The sequence below is a fragment of the Carcharodon carcharias genome, chromosome 23, assembly GCF_017639515.1.
Source record: "Carcharodon carcharias isolate sCarCar2 chromosome 23, sCarCar2.pri, whole genome shotgun sequence".
Classification (NCBI taxonomy): domain Eukaryota; kingdom Metazoa; phylum Chordata; class Chondrichthyes; order Lamniformes; family Lamnidae; genus Carcharodon; species Carcharodon carcharias.
In genome coordinates this window covers 22,188,244-22,214,718 of record NC_054489.1, presented here as the reverse complement: position 1 = coordinate 22,214,718, position 26,475 = coordinate 22,188,244, and the positions used below count along the sequence as shown (strand labels likewise).

Here is a 26,475-nt window from a genome sequence, read left to right as displayed (position 1 = left end):
ACTAGCTACCTGGAAAGATTTAAAGGATCATTATCTGAGGTCTTGAAGTTGGCTGCTATCTAACAAAACTGTATATTTCAAATCATGAGCAAGACTTAAATTATAATGAAAATCCAATTTTTCTCATTACCTCTTTAACCAATGCTTTTACAACGGGAGCTCAGCCTATACATTATCAAAATAGCATTTTTAAATTTTAGATTAAAGAAGCCTCTGCCTTTTTATTCCCCAATTTCTTTCATCAACTTGTTAACATCAGAACACAAGTGGTGCTTAAATCCTCTAGAGGCTGTGTATGGGAAGACTGCATTCATTAATTTATTGGAAAAACTCCCTTGTACATTTAATATTTTATTTACAAACATCTGAGATGAAGGTAAAGAACTGGTTTAGAGACTTACTTTGGCATCATTGTAAAAATGTGAATTTTTTTCCCATGCAAATGAATGCTTATAAAAATGCAAATTAGTGTATTAAACTATAAAATTGGGTGACTGGATGAGATACACAATAATACAGTAGCTGTTTTTTTTAAAAATACATGTGATTTTGGTGCCGTCCTTAATATTTTTATGAATTCAGATCTTCTACCTTTTTGAATTTTTTCCTTCTCTTCTCCTCCCACCAAATCTGTCTCCTTCTACTCATTTAGAATTCCTTATAAGAGACATGCAACCCCTACAAGAGCTGTCATTTCATGCCATACTACCCTGGGAAAATTGGGCTTCTTGCTGTTATACCTAAAGACTAATATTTTTTCTGAAAGATGTTGGTGGAAAGTTGAAAGTGTTTACATGATTTGAGTTTTGGAATTTGGAATTGCAGATAAATTGTCGAAGTCAAGCCATTGCCAGTGAACTGCGATTTAGAAAGGAAATAAAACCGCTGCAGGTTGTACAATGAGCAATAGAGCAGCAGTTTTTGGAGTATAAATGTACCAGGCTGAAAGACATTGTAGAACATGCAGATAGATTCCTGAGAAGGTTGGGTGAGTAGCCAGCGATGCCACACCATATTGAAACAACCAATGTTGATAGGACTGAGGAAGGGATCTCGGAAAAGCTAGGGAAAAAAATAAATAAAAGCTGGACTTCAAGACTTGCATTCTTGGGAATGCCATTTACATCATGCATTCAACTAGCTAGTGGAAGATCAACCAGTCACTTGCATTGTTGCCAGGTTGATATAGGAGGGAGCTTGGGGTTTCAAATTTGAGAGAGATCAGGTCCAGTTTTGGCTCAGGAGGCAGCTGTATAGAAGGGACAAATTCTCCCTGAATCAAACTGGCACCAAGGATTGATAAAGTCGTGAGTATGAGGCTTTTGTATGTTAACCTGGAGGCAGTGTACAGCAAAACACCCTAGAATATGGTTGGGGAATAGGCAGGATTAATGATTAAGTATTGTGAAGAGGCAAAGCATTCTAAAGTAATAATCGCCATTAGTGAGGTATTGAAACATCTACCTAGGACATATAGCGTAGTGCTTTTTAGATTGAAGGACCCCTTTTAAAATGGATTCATAATCACAGACCCTCAATCTGTATTATACTAAACAATCTCATAATAAAGTGTTGTATGTTAGCAATACTTTAATAATGCTTTTCAGAAAACAGACAATTACTTAGAGTAGCAATTTCAGGACTATTTCATTGACCTGGACAGTGATGAGACGAACCAGAGGTAATGGAGAACTGACCTTCTGATATGGTTAAAGACTATGCATACATGCCCTTAACAGACAATCATTTCACAGATCTCACCAAATATAATCAGCTCTCGTCCAAGTCAATATTAACTGAGGTTTCGCCCCATTTAAATGTTTAACCATCTCAAAGCAAGTTATTATTTTAATTTTGAAGAACTTCCCATAATCATACAAGATTCCTCCTATTATGGTTCTATTATGGAGCTCTGACTTCAACAAGACATTCTCGGGAATATTTTACAGATCTGTGCAAACCCCCAGCCTAGTTTCTCGGTGTTATTTACTCAGAAAATAAATTTATATCTTTGTAACACGGTGGGAGATTTAAGTAAGTCCAACTGACAGCATTTCCACAATTATAAGAATCAAACCAACAAGAGAATAATATAAACAGAAAATGCTGGAAGTACTCAGGCCAGGCACCATTATAATGGTGACAGAGTTAACGTTTTGAATCTGTATGAACCCTCTAGTCCAAATCCAGAAGGGCCAAACGGATTCGAAACATTAACTTGGTTTCTCACTCCACAGATGCTGTCAGACCTGCTGAGATTTTCCAGCATTTCCTGTTTTTGTTTCAGATTTCCAGCATCCGCAGTATTTTGCTTTTACCATTATAATGGCACTTGTTCACTACATGTGTCCAAACTGAATGCATTCCAACATCACAGCAGCAGCTGATCAGCCATCTTCCTTCACTAACTACTATTAATTTATACGAAGTGGCTTTCCTTTTATTTTTCCTTCTCTTTCCCTCCTTGTTTTTTTTCCCTCTCTCTTTCACCCGCTTGAGTGACTATTTCGCAGATCCTCTGGGAAGCCTTTACTGATTCCCAGGAGGCCGTGGACCCAGATTTAAGAACCACTAATATAATATAATTCAAACGGGTCTGAAAGTAAAAACAAAATTGGAAAGGGAAACGGTCCTGTGAATTCTGTGTGTTAACATACCAAAGCCTAAAGCATTACAAGTAGAGGCAGTAATTAGAACTGAGGGATGCAATGTTCTAGCCTTAACAGAAAGATGAATTCACCCAAGGCTGGACTGTGAACTGCATGGACTCGATTGGCCGAATGGACTCCTTCTGTGCCATAAATGACACTCTCATTCTAAATATTCTGGAGAAGGAATGTACGATTTACTTGGTAGCAAATATTGAAAATCTTTAATACAATAAATACTTTAAATATGGACTTATTTTTGTAGGAAAAACAGTTCGATTTCATGAGAATGAGGTCAGCCAAGATGGTGATGCTAACAATGAGACAATTCAAACCAATGGCTTTTGTCCACAAGATGGCGATCTTGATCCAGAGCTTGGGATCTCTCAGAATGACACAATAGTGGAAATTGTGAGGAAAAGGCAACTTCAGGAGCATCCCTCACTACTTCATGATGTAACAGGTATGTCACCTTAAAATAATGGGAAAATGAAATAGAGGGAAGATGAGAATTATTTTTAGTGAACTGCCTGAAAGAGTGGTTGATACAGATTTAATACTAACTTTCGAAAAGGAAGTGATTAGATATTTGTAAGGGCAGTATGAAGAAAGAAACTCAATTGGATAGTTCTTTCGAAGAGTGGGAACAGGCGTAAGAGGTGAATAGCTTCATTCTGTGTAAACCTTTGGCGTGATTTTAACTATCCTACAATAAAAAAGGTGGATTTGGCTTAGATGAGTGAAAACACTGGAACATAATCCCAATTCACCTTAATCCTGCTACTTCTGGTTTCAGTGGACGTAGGATGAGGGGTGAGTGACCAATCCGCTGTCAGGAGATGGGTCGGTTGCTGAAACCTTTTAAGGAGGCCACTTGCCTTTGTTTTAACAGCGATTATATTTGTAACCATAGTCAGCTCAGTTTCCCTTGCGTCGAGTTCAAAGACAGCAGTGCTTTCTCAGTAAGAGTTTTTATTGAACTGATGTAAAATGTCCGCTTACAGTGAGGTCACATGACATGGCAGAGGTCACATGACTACGGCAAGCCAGATAGAACATATAGCAATGATTACATTTCAAAACCCAAACATCCCTTACAAAAATAAAAATACCTGGAAAAACTCAGCAGGTCTGGCAGCATCTGCGGAGAGGAACACAGTTAACGCTTCCCAGTCTGTATGACCCTTCAACAGAACTAAGTAAAAATAGAAAAGAGGTGAAATATGAGCTGGTTTAAGGTGGGGGTAGAGCTGGATAGAGGGCCAGTGATAGGTGGAGATAGCCAAAAGATGTCGTAGACAAAAGGACAAAGAGGTGTTGTAGGTGGTGATATTATCTAAGGAATGTGCTAATTAAGGGTAGAAAGCAGGACAAGCAAGGTACAAATAGCCCTAGTGGGGGTGGGGTGAAGGGAAGGGATCGAAATAGGCTACAAGGTAGAGATAAAACAATGGATGGAAATACATTTAAAAATAATGGAAATAGGTGGGAAATGAAAAACCTATATAAATTATTGGAAAAAAAAGGGGGGATTGGAAAGGGGGTGGGGATGGAGGAGAGAGTTCATGATCTAAAATTGTTGAACTCAATATTCAGTCCAGAAGGCTGTAAAGTGCCTAGTCGGAAGATGAGGTGCTGTTCCTCCAGTTTGCGTTGAGCTTCACTGGAACAATGCAACAAGCCAAGGACAGACATGTGGGCATGAGAGCAGGGTGGAGTGTTGAAATGGCGAGCGACAGGGAGGTCTGGGTCATGCTTGCGGACAGACCAAAGGTGTTCTGCAAAGCGGTCACCCAGTCTGCGTTTGATCTCTCCAATGTAGAGGAAACCACATTGGGAGCAGCGAATGCAGTAGACTAAATTGAGGGAAGTGCAAGTGAAATGCTGCTTCACTTGAAAGGAGTGTTTGAGCCCTTGGACAGTGAGGAGAGGGGAAGTAAAGGGGCAGGTGTTGCACTTTCTGCGGTTACATGGGAAGGTGCTGTGGGAGAGGGTTGAGGTGTAGGCGGTGAGGGAGGAGTGGACCAGGGTGTCCCGAAGGGAATGATCCCTGTGGAATGCCACTGGGGGGGTGAAGGGAAGATGTGCTTGGTGGTGGCATCATGCTGGAGTTGGCGGAAATGGCGGAGGATGATCCTTTGTATGCGGAGGCTGGTGGGGTGATAATTGAGGACAAGGGGGACCCTATCATGGTTCTGGGAGGGAGAGAAAGGTGTGAGGGCGGATGCGCGGGAGATGGGCTGGACACGGTTGAGGGCCCTGTCAACCACCGTGGGTGGAAAACCTCAGTTAAGGAAGAAGGAAGACATGTCAGAGGAACTGTTTTTGAAGGTAGCATCATCGGAACAGATGTGACGGAGGTGAAGGAACTGAGAGAATGGGGTGGAATCCTTACAGGAAGCGGGGTGTGAGGATCTGTAGTCGAGGTAGCTGTGGGAGTCGGTAGGCTTGTAATGAATATTGGTGGACAGTCTATCACTAGAGATTGAGACAGAGAGGTCAAGGAAGGGAAGGGAACCCATAGCCACACCTTTTATTTGGAGGAAATGAGATGAGTTTAAGGAGAAATTGTTCAGTATGAGAACATGTTCAGCCAGACGGAGGAGAGTAGTGGTGGATGGGGATTGTTTGGGCCTCTGTTTGAGGAAGAAGTGGAGAACCATCAGACCATCCCAGTGGGGGATGGAGATGTAGAGGGATTGGACGTCCATGGTGAAGAGGAGGCGGTTGGGGCCAGGGAACTGGAAGTTGTTGATATGATGTGGGGTGTCAGAGGAATCACGGATGTAGGTGGGAACGGACTGGACAAGGGAGAGAGAATGGAGTCAAGATAGCAAGAAATGAGTTCCGTGGAGCAGGAGCAGGCTGACACAATCGGTCTGCCGGGACAGTCCTGTTTGTGGATTTTGGGTAGGAGGTAGAAGCGGGCCGTCCGAGGTTGGGAGCCTTTCACGTTGGAAGCTGTGGAAGGAAGATCTCCAGAGGAGATGAGGTCAGTGACAGTCCTGGAAACAATGGCTTGATGTTCAGTGGTGGGATCATGGTCCAGGGGGAGGAAGGAGGAAGTGTCTGCGAGTTGACGCTCAGCCTCTGCGAGGTAGAGGTCAGTGCGCCAGACAACAACAGCACCACCCTTGTCAGCAGGTTTGATGACAATGTCAGGGTTGGACCTGAGAGAACGGAGTGCAGCAAATTCAGAGAGAGGTTAGAGTGGGTGAGAAGAGCAGAGAAATTGAGACGACTAATGTCACGCCAACAGCCCAAACATCCCTTACCTTGGGAAACCGGACTGGTAAAAGGAGATGATTAGGGCTATACCCATGCAGTAAGTGCCCTTACAACACTGCTTGTGGGTCAGGATGAGTAGGGGTGTTTCCTCCAAGCCAACATGCTTACTTGCAAAATCCACACCTTCCCCCATCCCACCTGCATCAAAAAGACCTGTCTGTTCCTCCCATCTCCCCCCTCCCCAACCTCCGCTGCAATCAGACTTGCCCCTCTACTACACCTACTTGAGGTCAGCTCCTTGTGCTGCAGGATTCCCACCCAAGAGACAACCAGCCTTTCAATCAGGCAGGATGCTTACAAAAAAAAAACTATCAAAAGACAATTGCAATTAAAGCTGATAGACCATTCAGGAAAACTTGCTTCTCCCAAGTTTTTTCTTACAAAATGGCTGTCAAGATATTAGTGCCTTGCTTCGTAATTGAAGGAAATCAGTCACAAGGACCAGATGTTTGGGGTTTTATTTTAGCATTTAGAAGCATAGCTTGCCCTTTTGAAGCAATCCTTTCTTAGCTTATCTGGAAATTGATACCAGTCCTGTCTTAGTGCTAGTCTTTCAAGAGTGTGTTATTCAGAAAGCCTAGTGAAAAGCCACGAATGTAGAAGATAAAATAAATCTAGTACAGAGTATGTGACACAAAACTTGAAATTTATTTTGGAATTTTTTTTTTTGCTGAATGTCAATTTTGATTTCGGCAAATTTCAACTTTTTGATCTTCAGACAGTAGCAAGAGTTACACAGTGGAAGTAGCTGACCAGAATCATTTTACAAGTGACTCAGAAAGTGAAGTGTTCTGCGATTCTGTGGAAGAACTAGACCATGAGAAGGTAAGCTGTATTGAAGGTAGCAAAATTTCATTACAATTAGGAGAAAAACACACATTTTGTTCTTTATGATGATAACTTAGAATTGAAAATTATTTTCAAGGAAAAGAGAAGGCAAATTGGTGGTTCAGGAATGTTGCTCATTGCAGTAATGACCTGCTGAACCAGGGCCTTTTCTTAAATTATTCATTCAAGGGATGTGGGCATCTCTGGCTAGGCCAGTGTTTATTGCCCATCCCTAATTGCCCTTGAGAAGGTGGTGGTGAGCTGCCTTCTGTCCCTGTGGTGTAGGTACACCCACAGTGCTGTTGGGGGGGAGATCCAGGGTTTTGACCCAGGGACAGTGAAGGAACGGCAAAGTATTTCCAAGTCAGGATGGCGAGTGACTCGGAGGGGAACTTCCAGTTGGCGGTGTTCCCATGTGTCTGCTGCCCTTGGTATCTTCCTTGTACATTCTATAATTCTCCAAAGACTGGAATGGTTCCTTTTATGAGCTTAGTGTTGCATGGCCAGACACCTGCTTATGATAAGGGGGAGAAGGTGCACAGCTTGGGTGTGAACTTTGCAGATATGCTAGTTTAAGAGATCTTCTCCTGTAAGTCAACTCATGCTGATCTTGCATGTTACTAAGCAGAAATACTGGGGGCCTGAAAAGAGCTTTTTTTTTTAATTAATTCTAATTTCTCATTTTTATTTTAATGGAATATGCTCGTTCCTAATTCCCCTGGAAATAAGGCACCTTCTTGACGGCTCTGTGGCTTGTGAGGCCACTTCCGAGGGCCTTTAAAAGTAAACCGCGTTGTTGTGGGTCTGGTGCCACCCACAGGCCAGACCAGGTAAGGACGGCAGATAATCTTCCCTAAAGGTCATCAGTGACCCAGGTGGGTTTTTACAACAATCTGTTCGTTACCCATTGCTAACTATTTTTTAAAAATACTGAATTTAAACTCCCCGGCTTCTGTGGTGGGATTTGGATTTGAACTCGTGTGTCCGGATCATTAGTCCAAACCACTGGACTACGAGTCCAGTAACATAACCACTGTGCTATCATTCCCACATCCCATTACATTACAGTCCCCATCTATTCAGTAAGGTGAGGGGAGGCAATGGCATAGTGGTATTGTCACTGGACTAGTAACCCAGAGACCCACAGTAATGCTCTGGGGACCTGGGATCGAATCTCGCCACGGCAGATGGTGGAATTTGAGTTCAATAAAAATCTGGAATTAAAAGATCTAATGATGACCATGAAACCATTGTTGTTAAAAAAAATCATCTGGTTCACTAATGTCCTTTAGGGAAGGAAATTTGCTGTCCTTACCTGGTCTGCCCTTCATGTGACTCCAGACGCACAGCAATGTGGTTGACTCTTAAAAATGCCCTCTGAACTAGGGATGGGTAATAAGTGCTGGCCTAGCCAGTGACGCCCACATCCCATGAATGAATAAGAATTTAACCAGTAATGTTTTTTTTTTATCCTTCATCGCTGGCAGCATTTGTTGCCCATCCCCAATTGCCCTTGAATTGAGTTCAATTAAACTCATTTAAATTCCACCAGCTGCAATTTGAACCCATGTCCCCAGAGCATTAGCCTGGATCTCTGGACTATTGGTCCAGCGACATCACCACTACACCTTCCATTGTAACCTAGATAAGGCTGTGGGCATCTACCTTCAAGATGTTGTCAAGGAGAATGGTAATAATGGCTTCTCTGAAGAGCTGTCTGACAACTACCTAAACAGAAGGTTTGATTTCTGTTTTAATGGCCAGGGTGTAATTACAGTCCCATGTTATCATTTTAGTTTCATTTACGGTACCTTCCTAGTGAATATCTCCACAGTGGTCACTAGAGGGAGCAATTTGCTCTAGTTGACCACAACCTTCAGTTCAACCCTACGAGCCCATTCTTTCCATATGTTATATATAGGCTGCCTATAATGAGCGCTGTCCATCCCACTCAACTTCCCTGGGGAGGCAACCAACTGCCGATAAATCTCCATTATAAAGCTCTGGATTTCCACCCCCCAAAATTGGCAGAATATTAAACCTTTACAGTTCTCATTTACACCTATAAGCCAAGATTCGCCCCTGCAAACTGCACTCACAAACCTTTGATTATGAAATTGAAAAATAAAATGAACCAGCTTGGGGCAGTGGGGAGAGAGGTCTGTTGGGTGGGTTGGGGGTGGGGGACGACTGATTAGTGAGAGGGGATTGCTGGCATGGAGGATAATGAAACCATAATACTGAGTTTTAACTTTCAACGCTGGTGGAAAATGGGCACTGACGAATCAACGACTCGTTTATGCTTTTCCATTGATTTTTCTTCTACCACATTTGTTTCCAGAATGAAGCTGAAAATTTCAGCCCCTGTAATACAGTCACCAGCTTATTTTAGTTTAAGGTGGAAAGGCAGGAGTAGAGAGCTGGGCCTAGACAGAAGGTTGGACATCTCTGTGACACTGATATACTGGCTAAAGCCCAGAAAAAACACACACAAAAAAACACACCAAACTAATGCTTTCCCATTCTTGTGTTCCTCTCAGCAGGTTCCTTAACTGTCTCTCCTCCCTCAACTTGTCCTGCTTCCTCTCTCTCTCTCTCTCTCTCTGAGACAGTGGAATTCACTTCCAAGGTTAGCGGTTGAGGCAGAAGCTATGTCAAATTTCAAGATTAGACTGGCTGGTTGGATGAATGAAAATGGGTTAATGGAATATGGGAATAGGATGGGTAAACACTGACAAGGACTGATTGATGTTGTAACTCAGTGTAACATTCAGGTGAGTTATTGCAAGCCATCCTGATCTGACCAACAAACTGTGCACTTACATTCCTACCCATAGGTAGGCCATGGCTCAGGGGAAACTTTTTGAGTGCTGATAAATGTGAAAGAAAAGGGAGCTATATAAAGGCTATTCAGACTGTCAACCTCAGTAGGCCAAGTATAATTTGTACAGTTCATTTAATCTGCTGATGAAGCTAAATAAACACAGCTAACAGTTCAAAGTGAGAGATTGCTGTGAAGTTTTTCCCAGATCCCAGAAGTTAATCACAAAAAGCCGGTCTGGTGATAATCCACCCATGCTTTGTGTCTTCCAGATTTCAGCAGTTCAGAGCAGCAGATCTGTCGTGGAGTGTTCCCAAGATCCGTTCGGTTTACAGGACACTGAGTCCGCCACATTGCCCTGCAGTGTCGATGTTTCCACGTGTAGGCCAAATGCTTACCGGTCCGCGTGTGATGACTTACCTCAGAACCAAGTGACACAAGCACGGGCAGCTAATGGTGGCAGAGGGAATGCACTGGATGGGGGAAGTTGTGAGAAGAGAGAGACAACATTTACTGGTCCACGATCTGAATCCGAATGGTTGACCGAGGGAAAAGGTACGTGCTATGGCCAACACATAAAGGGCTGCACAATCAGCAGTATGTACGAGGTGATGAAATGGTACTTGCAGTTTGTAATGATAACTGATGGGATTGAGATGAATTTGGTTTATCATGGATACCTGCTCAGTTCACTGGAATCAGCCACTCCTTTCCGTTGTCTCCTTGCCTGCTTCTTTACTGAAGTTGACTCTCACTTCCCTGGATCATGGTAGCAGGACCTGGGAATGTAACAGTGAAACGGCTTGGTGATCTGGACCATAAATTAACAACAACTTGTATTTATATAATGCCTTTAACCTAGTAAAATTGTGCCAAGGCATTTCACAGGAGTGTTTTCAAAACAAAATTTGACACCGAGCCACATAAGGAAATATTGGGAGCTCGTTCAAAGAGGTAGATTTTAAGGAAGATCTTAAAGGAGAGAAGAGAGACAGTGAGGTTTAGATTAGGAATTCCAGAGTTTAGGACCTTGGCAGCTGAAGACTAAGCCATCACATGGTCCATCTTTAATTCTTCCCTTCCCTTCCTTGATTTCTTGATCTGTATTTCTGAGGATTGGCTATTGACCAATATCTACTGTAAGCACACTAACTCCCACAGTTACCTTCACTACACTTCCTCCCATACCGCTTCCTGAAAGGGCTCTTTCCATTTTCCCACTTTCTCCTTCCTTTGTTCTGATGCTATGGCTCCCTTCACCTTCAACCAAGGATTCCTCTCCATGCCCGTTAGGGTCCTTGATTGCGACCATCCGATTTTTCACATTTGTGTCCTCGTCCCTTCCCTTCACATCAAAAACCACAATAGGGCTTCCCTTATCGTCTCCCTCCACCCCATCAGGCTCTGTATTCAACAGACCATCCTCTGCCATTTCCACAACTACCACCAAAAACATCTTTCCCTCTCCTTTCAGTATTCCGAAAGGACCATTTCCCCCTGTGACAGCCTGGTCGGCTCCTCAGTCACCACCTACACCCTTTCCCCTTCCCACTACACCACCTCAGGACGAGCACAAGGAAATGCAAAACCTGCACTCACTTTCCATTGACCCAAACACTCTTTTCAGGTGAAACAGTGGTGCACTTTTTCATCTTTCAATGTAGTATTCACTGCTCTCAGTGTGGTCTCCTCTACAATGGGGAGGCCAAACTCAGATTGGACTCATCCAGTGAAGGGAGTGCTTCCAGTAACAGCAGAGTGGTTCAACTGCCCAAACCTACCATGTAAATGCCCAATGCCAGGGTCTGGGATTAAATTAAGGTTACTCCAGGATGAATATCACACTCTGCCAGGTATCTAGCACCACTGCAGCTCAACTGGAACTTCTAGCCTTTATGATCCATGTTTATGAATGAGGAATGGACACATGGATGAGACATCAGAGGTCATCTAGTGTCAAAGATCTATATCCTGTCATAAATCAGTGCCTACTGAAGAGAAGGAGAAAAAGTTGTAGTGAAGATGGGTCATCCCAGTTGCTGGATTTGCAGATAACCATGCACTTCAGGTGCAGTTATCTGTATATGGCCCACGTGTCAGGAACCAACATGACGAGCACAAGTCATTGCACAGTGCACCTTTTAACCACACCTTAGAGCTGTTAGGTGGAATGTAATGTTACATTGTAAGCTGGTTCCATATCATTGCTTCAGACTTCAGTGACACTCTTTGGCATTTGGTGAAACTTGACCTGCTTGTTTTTAATCTGCACTTCATCTGTGAAACTTTACTCTGAGGAGAACAATCCATTGAACATTACTTGAGTGTTCTGTGACTTGTGGCATCCCAATAGCAAATGGGACAAATGTGCTGTCCCCTGTTTAGAGACACAGGACTCGTACCTTGTGTGCCCGTTTTATTGTTTTTATTTCCTGCTTGTATTGTGATGGCAAAGGTCACAGAATGATCAAGTAATTGTGAAATGGTTCATTAAGCAAGGCTTGGCCTATTCTTACTGAAACCTTCATTATGACAGCAGAGCATTGCTTGTTGGTGGATGAAGGGATTATTCTCATCGTTAAATTGTCCTGGGAGAAGAGCACAACAATGTGACTACAGTGACACAATTTTTTTTCATGTCATCAATTGCACTGGTCCTACAATATTATGATTGTTCTATTGAACGTTACGGTTAAGGATGAAAAATAAATTGAAAAGCACACAGTCAGCAGTAGCTGCAGCAGCTTGGATTTGCCATTAGGGTTAAAAGAGTGCTCTGCAGCAGGTTATGAAATAGCCGGAGCCTGTAACAAAACACAGTGAGGCAATAACAGTCCCTTTCAATGTAATTTTAAACCAGAACAATTGACTTTCTATGTATTACTGTATTATAGCTGCACTGAAATTAAAGATAAAGTTTACTGATGCGCTAGGGAAATAGCTTCATAATTGCTGGCACCACACAATCACACTGTGTTTCCCTAATTTGGAACTGCTGATTAGAGAGAAGCTGACAGGAGACAATTTACACAGAACTCCTCTTCAGACGGCATGCTGGAGTTGTGTTCTAGTGACAGATGAAAGAGGGTGCAGTTCATGGATACTGCTCCCATTTCTAAAGTCATTAGAGCAGAACAGGCAGGGAGGAGCCCACAAGATGGCTGCCACTAATCAGGAGCGATTCAGGGACAATTCAGTAGATAATGCTTCTCTTTTCATTTTAACAGTGAGCAAGATGTATAAGTGCCAATATGTCTGAGTTGTTTTAAGCTTGTGGATCAAATCACCAAGCCAAGGTGCTTGAAATATAAATAAAAGCTATGCCAGTGTGTATGCTGCAGATAACCAACAGATCATTCTATTCCTTTCTCCATCATGTGCTTATCTAACTTCTCCATAAATGCATTTGTACTATTAAGTTCACCTACTTCTTGTCCACCTTTCGTTACCAGACAGTGGTTAAACTTTCTACTGAAATCCCTATTGGGTTTATTAGTGAATATCATACATTTTAGTTCTAGTCTCGTCTACATACTAGAAACAACTTCTCTGCATTCAGCCTATCAAACCATTTCATGATTCGATCAGGAAACTCCTAAGTCTTCTGTTTTCTATAGAAAATGGCCCCTTTCTGTTCAATCTTTCCTTTGGTTAAAATTTCTCAGTTCTAGTAGCATCTTTGTAAAATCTTTGTGCACCTTCTACAGTGCCTTGTTATGCTTTTTGTAATATCGAGACCAGAATTGTGCACAGTACACCCAAGCGTGGTCTAACCAAGGTTCTACATGACTCTGCTACTCTTCAATTCTAGAAATAGGCCATGTGTGGTAATCTGAGATGCAATACACCTTTAAGAGAATGCAAGCAAATTGACCACGTGATTACCCAATTGCTGTGTAGCGTGAGCTACATTGTTAATCAGTGGTGTTAGACTAGGTTTGGTTTTGGGAAGCACGTGTGTTAGTGCTTCATTACTTATGTAAATAAACAGCATGTGCTTCATTTTACAATGGTCTCTTCGTCTACATCATTTTGATTACCAACTCACTTATCAATAGATAGGTGTGCAATCATGTTCACTGAACTAGTGACCCAGTAGAAGGAACATAACAACTGGCGACAAGGTAAAATGCGACCAGTCGATGACACCAAGAAATCAGCCGTACCTTGCAGGTGATTGTAAGTACAGCCTTCATCACAGCCATTGGAGCTATCTCCCTCCAGTATCCCACAGTTTGGCCATATCAAACCGTTTGATCAGACCACCGATGACTGATCACAATATGTTCTTCTTTTTGGCCAATGACATATCAGGGGAGGAGAAGAGGCGAGCGATCCTCTTATTTGCGCATGGCAGTAAAACATACGGCCTATTTCGTAGTCCAATGCCCCAGATTCCAAGAGCTTTGATGAGTTGGTAAATCTTGTGAAAAGCCACTTTCAGCCAAAACCCTCGGTAACATTCAACTTGTGGTGTCGCACCTCTGGAGAGACAGTTGCTTGCTATGTAGCAGCCTTAAAACAATTGACAGAGCACTGTGAGTTCGGGACATCCATTAATGACATGTCAAGAGACCGATTAGAGTGTAGGATTAATGACAAAGCCATTCAAAAACGGTTGTTGTCAGAAACAAATTTTGACTTAAGTAAGGCACTGGAGTTGGCGCTTGCAATGGAGAGAGCAGTCAGGGATTCAGAAGCAATTAAGGGAGCCCAAAATGGTGTCGTCCTTCACATTGGGATGGAAGCACCAATTGGGAATGACACGGAAGCGCAGGGCTCCGTGGAAAGGCAGGAAACAACCACCATTAACAGACCAGCAAAAAGCAATGGTTTAACGGATAAAACTTACAATAATAATGGAACGACAGAAATGGAACCAGACAGCCTGCAAACGAATGACAATTTAAAAGAATTGAATGTTTCTTCTGCCATCATAATGGACACATTATGTGACATTGCAAAGACAGATTAAGGCAAAACTTTAAGCAAAAAAGTGGAAATCGTGATATCAACACAATAGAGGAACCAGAAGAAACAGATATTTACTCACTATATAACTTAAAAATGGATAAAATAGAACCGATCCATGTGACAGTGAAAGTCAACGAGAAACCCATCCGAAAGGAGGTGGATACAGGGGCATCCACGATAGTTAGAGGGGTGCATATGTTCAAATATCTGAATGGAGGAGACCACCCATTAAATTTGGAAAATTCAGACGCTAAATTAAAAATGTGTAGTGGTGAAGACATACAAGTTAAACGTATATGCAAGGTTCCAATACATTGTCGAAATCAGTCTGCTAATCTAACCCCTAATAGTGATAGCAGGCAGAGGACCGAGTCTCCTCAGAAGAAACTGGCTAAGAAAGATTAATGTTAAGAAACTACTGATATCTCAATTAGAAGCAGAAAATGTTACTGTTTGGAAAATGGAGCATGTAAAGACTCAACATAAGGAACCCGCAGAGGTGATGCTTCAGGACAGAGTTCGAGTTGAAGTCAGTAACCTCCAAAAAGAAAAAGAAAACCTGCTCTAGGACTTTCACACATTGCAAGATTCCCTCAGATCCCAAGTTATACTACTGTAAAGGTTTGAGGAAGAACAGAAAGAATTCAGCACGTCTCTGGCCAAGATGAAGAATAAATTATCCGAGAAAACACAGCAATTCTCCAGGAAACAACTGACAAATATAAGAAAGAAATGGAAGAGCTGAAGAACCAGCTACATGGAAGCCGAGAAGCTTTAAAAGTAGAGATGTCTGACTTTTCAAAGGAGCTGACAGTTGAGGAAATGCGGGAAGACTCAACCACTGAGTTAGCCTTGCCCAACATCCTGATTTTGAGCACCTTTCTGACAGCTGACCTTCATATTGTTGAACCGGAAGGGAGGGGCAGCAGGAATGCAGGCAATTGGGCCCAAAAGGTGAAAACATTCCCGTTTGAGACTACACTACATGTGAAAGGAACTCCCCTTGGTTTGGAAGCACCTGTAGGATCCGTTGAGCCTGAGAGAGTCAAAGAAACAAACTTACCGGTTCCTACTGGAGAGCCTAGTGGACAGATAACTCTTGAGAGGGAGGCCTCGGATAAACCATCTGAAGTCATAGAACTACGACAGTCGACATGTTTGAAAAGCCTCCAGAAAGACTGCATTTGTAAGTAGCTTATTTATGTAAATAGTATGATATATTGTTGTTATCCTCCTTCTATCGGGTCGCTTGTTCAGCAAACACAGTTGCACGCCTATGTACTGATAAGTGAGTTAGTAATCGAGATGATGCAGACGAAGAGACCATTGTGAAATAAAGCACATGATGTTTATTCAAATAAGTAATGGAGCACTAACACATGTGCTTCTCAAACCAAAACCTATTCTAACACCACTGATTAACAATGTAGCCCATGCTACACAGCAATTGGCTAATACATTCACGTGGTCAATCTGCTTACATTCTCTTAAAGGTATATTGCACCTCAGATTACCACATTCCTCCACCTTTCTTCGAAGGTACAAGTTACAATCTTTACAATATATCAACTATTTACATAAATAAACTATAAATCTTGCAATATGTGAAAGTCCTAGAGCAGGTTTTCTTTTTCTTTTTGGAGGTTACTGAATTCAGCTCGAACTCTGACCTGAAGCATCACCTCGACAAGTTCCTTTTGTTGAGTCTTTACATATTCCGTTTTCCAAACAGTAACATTTTCTGCTTCTAATTGAGATATCAGTAGTTTCTCAAGATTAATCGCTCTCAACCAGTTTCTTCTGAGGAGACTCAGTCCTCTGCCTACTATCACTATTAAGGGATAGATTAGCAGTCTGATTTCCATACTGTACTAGAACCTTGCATATACCTCTTACCCCTATGTCTTTACCAGCATAAGTCTTTAATTTAGCGTCTGAATTTTCCAGATTTAATGGGTGGTCTCCTCCATTCAGATATTTGAACGTATGCTCCCCTATAACTGCCATTGATGCCCCTGTATCCACCTCCATTCAGATGGGTTTCTCGTTGACTTTCACTGTCACATAGATTGGCTCTGTTTCATCCATTTTTAAGTTGTTTAGTGAGTAAATATCTGACTCTGTTTCTTCTGGTTCCTCTATTATGTTGATTTCACAGTTTCTACCTTTTTGCTTAAAGTTTTGCCTTAATCTCTCTTTACAATGTCGCATAATGTGTCCATTATGATGGCAGAAGAAACATTCAAATTGTCATTCGTTTGCAGGCTGTCTGGTTCCATTTCTGTCATTATTATTGTAAGTTTTCTCTGTTAAACCGTTGTTTTTTGCTGGTCTGTTAATGATGGTTGTTTCCTGCGTTTCCGCAGAGCCTCGCGCTTCCGTGTCATTCCCTATCGGTGCTTCCATCCCAACATGAAGGACGGCGTCATTTTGTGCTCCCTTCATTGCTTCTGAATCCCTGACTGCTCTCTCCATTGCGAGCGCCAACTCCAGCGCCTTGCTGAAGTCTAAATTCGTTTCTGACAACCGTTTTTGAATGGTGTCTTCATTAACCCCAATACTAATTGGTCTCTTAACATGTAGTTAATCGACATCCCGAACTCACTGTACTCTGCCAGTTGTTTTAAGGCTGCTACATAGCAAGCGACTGTGCTTCCAGGGGCATGACACCTCCATTTAAATTTAAAACGCTGCGTTGTGACCGAGGGTTTTGGCTAAAAGTGGCTTTTTACGAGATTTACCAACTCATCAAAGCTCTTAGAATCTGGGGTGTTGGGTGCCATTAGACTACGAATTAGGCCGCATGTTTTACTGCCACACGTCGATAAGAGGATTGCTTGCCTCTTTTCCTCCCCCGATATGTCATTGGCCAAAGAGAAGAACTCAAGGCGTTCAGTGTACTGTGATCAGCCATCGCTAGTCTGATCAAACAGTTCGATACGGCCAAACTGTGGCATACAGGAGGGAGATAATTCTGACGACTATGCTGAAGGCTGTACTTACAATCACCTGCAAGGTACGGCTGATTTGCTTCTGTTTAATTCCTGCAGCTTTCCTTGGTGTCATCGACTGGTCGTGTTTTGCCTTGTTGCTAGTTGTTATGTTCCTTCTATGGGGTCACTTGTTCAGCAACCATGGTTGCATGCCTATCTACCAATAAGCGAGTAGGTAATCAAAATGATGTAGATGAAGAGATCATTGTAAAACAAAGCACACGCTGTTTATTCACATAAGTAACGGAGCACTAACACATGTGCTCCTCAAACCAAATTCATTCTAAAACTACTCATTAACAACATAGCCCACGCTACCCAGCAATTGGGTAATACAATAATGTGGTCAATCTGCTTACATTCTCTTAAGGGTGTATGGCACCTCAGATTACCACAATTGTAAAGATTGTAATTTGCACCTTTGAGTAAAGGGGGAGGGGTGTGGTAATCTGAGGTGCAATGCACCTTTAAGAGAGTGTAAGCAGATTGACCATGTGATTATATTATCCAATTGCTGTGTAGCACGGGCTACATTGTTAATCAGTACTGTTACAATGGGTTTGGTTATGGGAAGCACGCGTGTGTTAGTGCTCCATTACTTATGTGAATAAACAGCATGTGCTTCATTTTACAATGGTCTCTTGGTCTACATCCTTTTGATTACAACTCAGCTATCAGTAGATAGGCGTGCAACCGTGTTCTCTGAGCAAGCGACCCGATAAAAGGAACATAACACCATGGGTAGCAGTTAGGATGATCTCACTGTCGGCAATTTGTCTCTGACCTTCAGTGGTAATTTTGTTGAGGAAAGGCAGCTTCCATTTTAACCCCAGCTATTTCAAAACTGTGTCAGATAAAAAATAGAAACCTCTCCATTTTGAACAATTCAGATGGAGCCTGTAAAAAGTCTGAGCTTTGCTCTTATGGAGGATGTGAGGGTCCTTGAGAGGGTGCAGAGGAGATTTGCCAAGAATGGTTCCAGGGATGGAGGATTTTAGTTACAAGGATAGGCTTGAGAAAAGGAGCAAAGGAGATTAAGGAGAGATTTGGTAGATGTTTGCAGGATTATGTCAATTTAGGGTACAGTAGACAAGAGAAAACTATTCCCTGAACTGACAGCACAAGGACTGGGGACACAGATTTAAGATTGTGGGCAAGAGATGCAAGGAGAATGTGAGGAAGAACTTCTTCACACATCGAGCGGCAGTGATTTGGAAATCATTACTAACGAGGCTAGTGGAAGTGGAAACAATCAATGATTTCAGAAAGAAATTGGCTGAGCACTTGAAGGAAATAAGCTTACAGAGCTACGGGGATAGAGCAGGGGAATGGGACTGACTGGGTTGCTCTATGGAGAGCTAGCATGGATTTGATGGGCTGAATGGCTTCCTTTTCTGCTGTTGATGATTCCATGACTCTATATCATCTGATTTCCTCTGGTGTATTGCCCATTAATATTAATTCTCCATGTGAATTTGTGATGAACTGTAGCATTTAGATTTTGACTGTCATTGAAATCAGTATTTTGGGAAATTGTTTCAGCCCCTTGGTTCCATTCATCTAACACTTGACTGAGTTTCACTGATGTAGAAGAGATATTGCAGCTGCTTCTGATTACTGGTACAGGCCAACTGTTACAGATGGGCACAATTGTTCAACAATGAGTCCTTGGTTAAAAAAAAATCAATCTGTTTCATTTGATAACCGATTCAGCAAAATATTTTTCAGAATACAACATTTTTGTTTCATTGAACAACATTGTGAATGGAGAATTGCTCAATGCCTATAAAGTTCTTGAATTCTGCTTTATAACATTCAAGAATTTCTGTTGAGAGGCCTGGGTGAAGGCCAATGCTGTAATTCCTTTCAGGAATTTCTACTGAAAAGAAGCAGTCATGCACTAAAGAAAGGACTTGGGTTATATATACTACACAGTGTATTAGAAATGCACATTTAGCCTATAAGAATATGCAGCCAGTTAACCAAAGGAACATATGATCTTTAGAGACCAGGGAAATCCCAGGTTCACTCTTCGATTTGTGAGGAGTTCACTGATTACATTTAAGAAAAGGATTAGGGCTTCCCAAACTTCTCCCCATTGGAGTCCTATATTGATGCATCAAAGTTGATGTGACCCCAGAAAGAGAGCAGACAAGTGTAGGGGAGGAGGGAAGAGTTATGAGAGTGGAGAGTGGGGGGGAGTTGTGAGAGTGGAGGAGGGGGGTAAGAGTTGTGATAGTGAAGGGGGGAAAGGTTGTGAGAGTGGAGGAGGAAAGAGTTGTGAGATTGGAGGGGCGAAGAATTGTGAGAATGGAGGGGAGAAGAGTTGAGAGTCGGGGGGGGAAGTGTTATGAGAGTGGAGGGGGGAAGAGTTGTGAGAGTGGAGGGGGGAAGAGTTGAGAGAGTGGAGGGGGGAGGAGTTGTGAGAGTGGAGGGGGAAGAGTTGTGAGAGTGGAGGGGGGAAGAGTTGTGAGAGTGGAGGGGGGAAGAGTTGTGAGAGTGGAGGGGGGAAGAGTTGTGAGAGTGGAGGGGGGAAGAGTTGAGAGAGTGGAGGGGGGAAGAGTTGAGAGAATGGAGGGGGGAAAAGGTGAGAGAGTGGAGGGGGGAAGAGTTGAGAGTGGAGGGGGGAAGAGTTGATATGAGTGGAGGGGAGAAGAGTTGATATGAGTGGAGGGGGGAAGAGTTGAGAGAGTGGAGGGGGAAGAGTTGAGAGAGTGGAGGGGGGAAGAGTTGTGAGAGTGTAGGGGGAAAAGGTGAGAAAAGAGTGGGGGGAAGAGTGGCAGGATGATAGTCTTTTTAAATCAACCTTTTTGCAGGCTCTGATTCAAGCAGTGATGGGATCTTTTAGCTCATTCACCTAGGCCAGGCCTACAAACAACAGGAAGAAAAAAAATTGTGCACACACTTGGGCTTTCTGAGCTGGTCCCAGGACTGTCAATCCTGAGTGTTCGTTCCACAGACACCTCCGCTGTCTCTGAGGAGGGGGTGCTCATGAACCCAATTGCTCATCTCGTGACCCCACTGGGGGTCACGACCTACAGTTTGGGAAGCCCTGGGTTCAGGACTCTGCAGCTAATTTTAACGCCCTAACATAGGGGAAGATCAACCAAAGCACCTGCTTATTGATGGTGATCTAATGGCCTCTGCTGGAGAGTTTGTGTCTATAATGACGGGCAAAGATCAACTTAATTGAGATGGTCCCATAACCAGATGGCCTCCTGATAGTTAAGTCGCCCAAATTTCCGGATCTTTGTGGAGGAGGATGTGCAATTGTGAAGTGGTGATCAAGTGCCAGCTGGAAATATGGGTTGGCACTCTATACTGCCGTATTTTTTTGGTTTTCCCATGAAAGTAGAACCTTATTAGAAGAGGAATATTGGTGTCATCTGCAAATCCTGTGGTTCTGTAATGCTAGACCCACGTGCTGCACACATGTATAGCACACCAAAATGCTATCTTGAAGGAAATGGCACCCACAAACATTTAGGGTGGAATCGTCCCAGATTTGCACTAACTGCTGTAGCAGGTGGGAAAAAGAACGTTTTACCCGCCAGCCACAGTGGTGACTTTTCACGCCATATCGTCCCAATCTCACCTCGTTAATCATGCATTCCTGGGAAACATGCCGCTTCACTGGCGGGCGGCCTCCAATTCGCCCACCACGCCGTCCCCTCACCACTTCATCACCCCGGGCACCACATTTAAAGTGCAGCCGCACACACACCTCTAAGTGTTTCCAGCTCTGGATTGCTGCACAGAAGACATGGCCCCCGGAAGGCAAGAAGACTGCAGCACCCCCCCGCCCCACCACCCCGAAATCAGTGGCGCATCCCTGGGACACCATTGGAGACCAGCTGTGATGTCCTCCACTCCCGCTCTAACTGCAGGAGGCCTATCAGTGTCACCACTCCAGTTTGGGAGGCGGTGGCAGAGGTGGTCAGTGCCAATGCTGCACAGAAGAGGTCGGCCATCCAGTGCAGAAAATGAATGAATGATCTAATCTGTGCCATCAGGGTAAGGCAACTGTCTCATCACTCTAAACTCACACACTCGCAAACCCATCACACATTCACTGGCATCTCACTCAAGGGACATCACCTCTCACTCTCGCACACAAACCCTCACATCTTTAGCTGGCCTCATCTCTTCTGGAGACTGCCTCCTCAGTCCTCACCATCTTGAAGCCACTTGCACAGATCAACATGTGCCCCCGCACACACCCTGGGATACCCCCATTCCTCAGTAATGCCCTAGACCTGCAGCCTCTTCCTTTGCCTGAAGCCACTTCTTCCCCTTCCTCAAGCAAGCCCTAGCCCTGCAGCCATTAAAAAGGCACCCTTGCCTTATGGCTGGTCTCGTTAATAGATACCTACCCATGAGCTCCCTAAAAGTGATGAGGTGTGGCCTGCAAAGCTTTCTGCTGATGACCATGAATGCTGCCCAAAGCAAGGCAGGCAAATGAACCTCGAAGTCCCAAGCAATGATTCCAGCAAGCTGGGCTTATAATGATCTGCAGATGTATTACAATGAACCTCCCAAAATCTGACAGCAGGAAACGCAGCCCCTCATTGATGGCAGAACAAACGATTGCAACCTGGTTTCCCGACAACATGAAACCTTCCCGTCATATTGTCCTCTCACGCCCAAATCCAGCGGGCACGGAGAATTCCGCCCTGAGGATGCCAATTGCCAAACATTCCTGAAACTTGTCTATTTTACCAAGGGTCTAGTGAAAAGGAGGATTTGAAGGAAATTAGTATTACTAAAAAGAGAAATTAATGGGACTGAAAGCCTATAAATCCCCAGGGCCTGATAGTCTACATCCCAGGGTACTAAAGGAAGTGACCATGGAAATAGGTGGATGCTTTAGTTGTCGTCTTTCAAAGTTCTATAGATTCTGGAACAACCCCTGCAGATTAGAGGGTGGAAAATGTATTTAAAGAAGAAGGATGGAGAAAACAGGGAACTACAGATCATTTAGCCGAACATTAGTAGTAGGGGAAATGCTGGAGCCTATTATAAGGGATGTAATAACAGGATACTTAGAAAATATTAATGGGATTAGACAAAGTCAACACGGATTTATGAAAGGGAAATCATGTTTGACAAACGTATGGAGTTTTTTGAGGACGTAACTAGCAGAATAGATAAGGGAGAACCAGTGGATGTGATGTATTTGGATTTTCAGAAAACTTTTTAAAAGTCCCACATAAGAAGTTAGTGTGCATAATTAAAGCACATAGGTTGGGGGAAATATATTGGCATGGATTGAGAATTGATTAACAGACAGGAAACAGAGAGTAGGAATAAATGGGTCTTTTTTGGAGTGACAGGCGGTGACTACGGAGACACCGCAGGGATCAGTGCTTGGGCCCCAGCTTTTTACACAATTTGGATGAAGAAAGCAAATGTAATATTTCCAAGTTTGCTAACGACACAAAAGGCTGAATTTTACATTTTGCGGGCAGGCGTGCACCTGACCCAATCGGGTGTAGAATCGCACGAGAAGATGTCAGGCGAGAGTCCCAACATCATCGCACGCTGGCACATTCTTTCACTCGGTGGGTGTGCGCAAATGGGTACCCGCAGACAATTAGAGCAATTAAGCCCATTAACGGCACAATTGTCTCCGATTTTTCGTGGCCCGTCCAACCGTACTGTTGGCGGACGGGCGATTCGGCCAGGCGGCCTTAACATTTTTCATCGAATCTCATCCAAGGGCAGGATGAAATTTCCATTATGAAGTAAAATAAAAATAAAAATCTGTGGACAGCATTTTTATCAGCTGTATTTTCAAGTGCCTGACTCTGACATTATTTTGCAGCTTTTTAAAACTTAATTTGATGATTTTCAGGTCTGCAGCTCCCTGAGGCGGCTGCCTGCCTTCAAGGAGCTTTCTTGCACCGTTCGCCCAGGCCCACGGAAACGCCATCGCCCACGCTCTTTCCGCCCCCACCCCGCTAGCGGTGAGCTTTTCAACACGCGTTTCACGCTGGCTGGCCATTTATTGGCCAGGCAACGCAAAATCGTGGTCGGGGGCCGATCGCTGTCAGGGACCCATTTCCCAACCTCTCCCAGGCCTGCCGATCACACACACCTACCAGAGGTAAAATTCAGGGCAAAATTAGGTGGGAATGTGAGTGGTGAAGAGGATGTTAAGAGACTTCAAGGCAATTTGGACAAGTTGAGTGAGTGCACAAGTACTTGCAGTATAACATGGATAAGTATGAAGTTATCCACTTCAGGGGAAATAGAATGACAGAGTATTATTTAAATGGTGATAGATTGGGAAATATTGACAGATAAAGGGACCTGGGTGTCCTTGTACACCAGTCACTGAATGCAAGAACGTAGGTGCAGCAAGCAATTACGAAAGCAAATGGTATGTTGGCCTTCATTGCAAGAGGATTTGAGTACAGGAGCAAGGATGTTTAACTACAGCTGTATGTACAGGGCCTTGGTGAGATCACACCTGGAGTATTGTGTGCAGTTTTGGTCTCCTTACTTAAGAAAGGATATACTTGCCATAGAGGAAGCGCAGCAAAGGTTCACCAGACTGATTCCTGAGATGGTAGAGATGAGATGAGATTGGGTTGGCTAGGCGTGTGTTCACTGGAGGTTGGAAGAATGAGGAGATCTCATTGAAATGTATAAAATTCCGACAGAGCAGGACAGACTGGATGCAGGTACAGAAAGTAATCAAAATGGCTGATGGAATTTTCAGTTTTCTCTCAGGGGATAGGAAGTCAAAAGTGAAGATGTGACACTTTCATTGCATGGAGCCTTGGCCAGACCCCTATTTGGAGCACACTGTCATTTTTGTGCAATGCTCCTCAGGAAGGATATATCAGACTTGGGAGGGTGTGCAGTGCAGATTCAGCAGAATGAACCAGAAGGTAAATAGGGGTGTTTTCTATAAGGTGAGAAACTAAGAGCTGTCGAGAAATAGAGATTTTAGAGTCCAAGTAGAGAGATATAAAAAGCAATCTAAAAGGTTAACGGAACGTTGGCCTTTATCTCAAGAGACCTAGCAAATAAAGGGGAGGAATTATGGTGCAGTTGCCTAGAACCATTGTCAGACTCCATCTGGAGTAGTGTGTTCAGTTTTGGGTACTGTGTCCTAGGAAGTCCAAATTGACCTTGGCACAGGGTACAGCACAGTTTCACCAGAATGATAACACTTAAATGGTTAAATTATGACAACAGGTTGCATAACCTTTACTTTTGTTCTCATGATTTTAGATGGAACAGGGTTGACCTAGCCGTGGTACAATATTTTATGTGATTAATTGATTCTTTGGGAAGATTCAGAGGGTGGAATCTTGCTGGGGCATTGGGGGTCTGGCCTGCTGGCTGGAGAGCCAGCAAGAGACCCACATTGCCTCTTCTCAGGGCTACCCACCAAACAACACACTAATCAGGCAGTGGTGAGGCCAGTGGGTGGACTTCCCCTGGGAATCAAGACCCCTGGTTGGGGTGGGGGGAATCTCGCCTACTGAGAGCTGCCAGCCAATCAGAGGCCAGCAGTTCTTGTGCTCAGCAGCACCACTGGGGAGACCGTGGCTGCTGCCGGAGGGACATGCACTGGAGTCCCATGATCGTGAGTGACCCAGGTAAGTAAGGTGGGCTTAGACTTTCACAGGGTGGGGTTCATGGGGAGAGACGTGCAGGGCCATTGGCACCAAGTGTGGGGTGGTGGGGGGGGTTGGGGGGTGGGGGTTAATACTAGCAGCATTAATTGGCCACTGAAGGGCCTCAATTGAGGATGGGCAGGTTAACTATGGGCCTTCTCGCCCAGTATTTAATTCTGATGGAGACAGGAAGGCAGTGGGGTTTCGGTTCACCATGATCCTCCCTAAGTAAATGCCCTTCCGTCTCCAAGTTCAACATCAATGAGAGGACAAGCTTTTTCATTCTTTTAATTTATTCGTTCATGGGATGTGTGCATTGCTGGCTAGGCCAGCATTTCTTGCCCATCCTTAATTGCCCTTAAGGGCAATTTCATAAGAACATAAGAAATAGAGGCAGAAGTAGGTCATTTGGCCCCTCAAGCCTGCCCGGCCATTCAATCAGATCATGGCTGATCTGCCCCAGGCCTCAACTACTCTTTCATGCCAGCTCCTCTTAGCCCTCGACTCCCCGATATTTCAAAAATCTATCCATGTCCTCTTTAAATACTTCCAGTGACCTAGCCTCCACAACTCGGTGTGGTAGAGAATTCCAGATATTCAGTGCCCTCTGAGAGAAGAAATTGCTTCGCAATTCGGTTTTAATTGAGTGTTCCCTTATTCTGTAACTATGGGCAGAATGTTGTGCTGGTCAGATGGGCATACACCCGACCTGAATGAATGTAAAATGACGCGCGATGACATTGGGCGAGCGTCCCGATGTCATCGCGCACTCGCGTGATATTTCGGTCGGGCGGACGTGCACGGGAGTCGGTAGTACACCTGCCAACAATTAACAGGCCTATTAAGGCCATTAAAGTATTAGTTAAATGGAATCTTTCGCTGCCCGTCCAACCTGATGGCCGGCGGGCAGGTGAAAAGGCCAAGCAGCCTTTGGATTTTTTACAAAACCTCACCCATGGTGGGGGGGATGAGGTTTCGATCTGTGATTTAAAAGAAAATAAAAAATTTTCAAACTAATTCGTAACACATCCCTGCTCAACACGAGGGGACGCGTTATTAGCATTTTTAAGTTCTTTATTTTTTAATGTTCAAAAAGCTTCAGCTCCCTGAGGCAACTGTGTGCCTCAGGGAGCTTTTACTGCGCGCACCCACGTGCATGCACAAACTTCCGCATTCTCCCTCATTAATTCAGCCAGCGTGAAATGGTGGTCGTAGCCCGATTGCAGGCGGCGGTCCGATTCATGGCCGCTCCCGCTCGTCCCCGCCGAGCCTGCCCGACGACAGGAAAATCC

General features: G+C 43.8%; 2 protein-coding genes across 7 annotated transcripts in view; one reads left to right on the top strand and one right to left on the bottom strand.

Annotated features, from left to right (window-relative positions):
- LOC121269041 (abl interactor 1-like) overlaps positions 1 to 26,475 on the bottom strand; it is a 246,053-nt gene that overhangs the window by 97,124 nt on the left and 122,454 nt on the right. The window contains exon 3 of the mRNA XM_041173443.1: positions 10,266 to 10,364. The gene's annotated coding sequence lies outside the window, so the exon portion shown is untranslated. The remainder of the gene's footprint in view (positions 1 to 10,265; positions 10,365 to 26,475) is intronic.
- The window catches only part of LOC121269040 (acyl-CoA-binding domain-containing protein 5-like), a 152,861-nt gene that overhangs the window by 43,933 nt on the left and 82,453 nt on the right, over positions 1 to 26,475 (top strand). For all 6 annotated transcript variants that reach the window (XM_041173440.1, XM_041173439.1, XM_041173437.1 and 3 more), the window contains 3 exons: positions 2,914 to 3,111; positions 6,655 to 6,761; positions 9,858 to 10,140. In XM_041173440.1, coding sequence (XP_041029374.1) covers positions 2,914 to 3,111; positions 6,655 to 6,761; positions 9,858 to 10,140 — 588 coding nt within the window. The remainder of the gene's footprint in view (positions 1 to 2,913; positions 3,112 to 6,654; positions 6,762 to 9,857; positions 10,141 to 26,475) is intronic.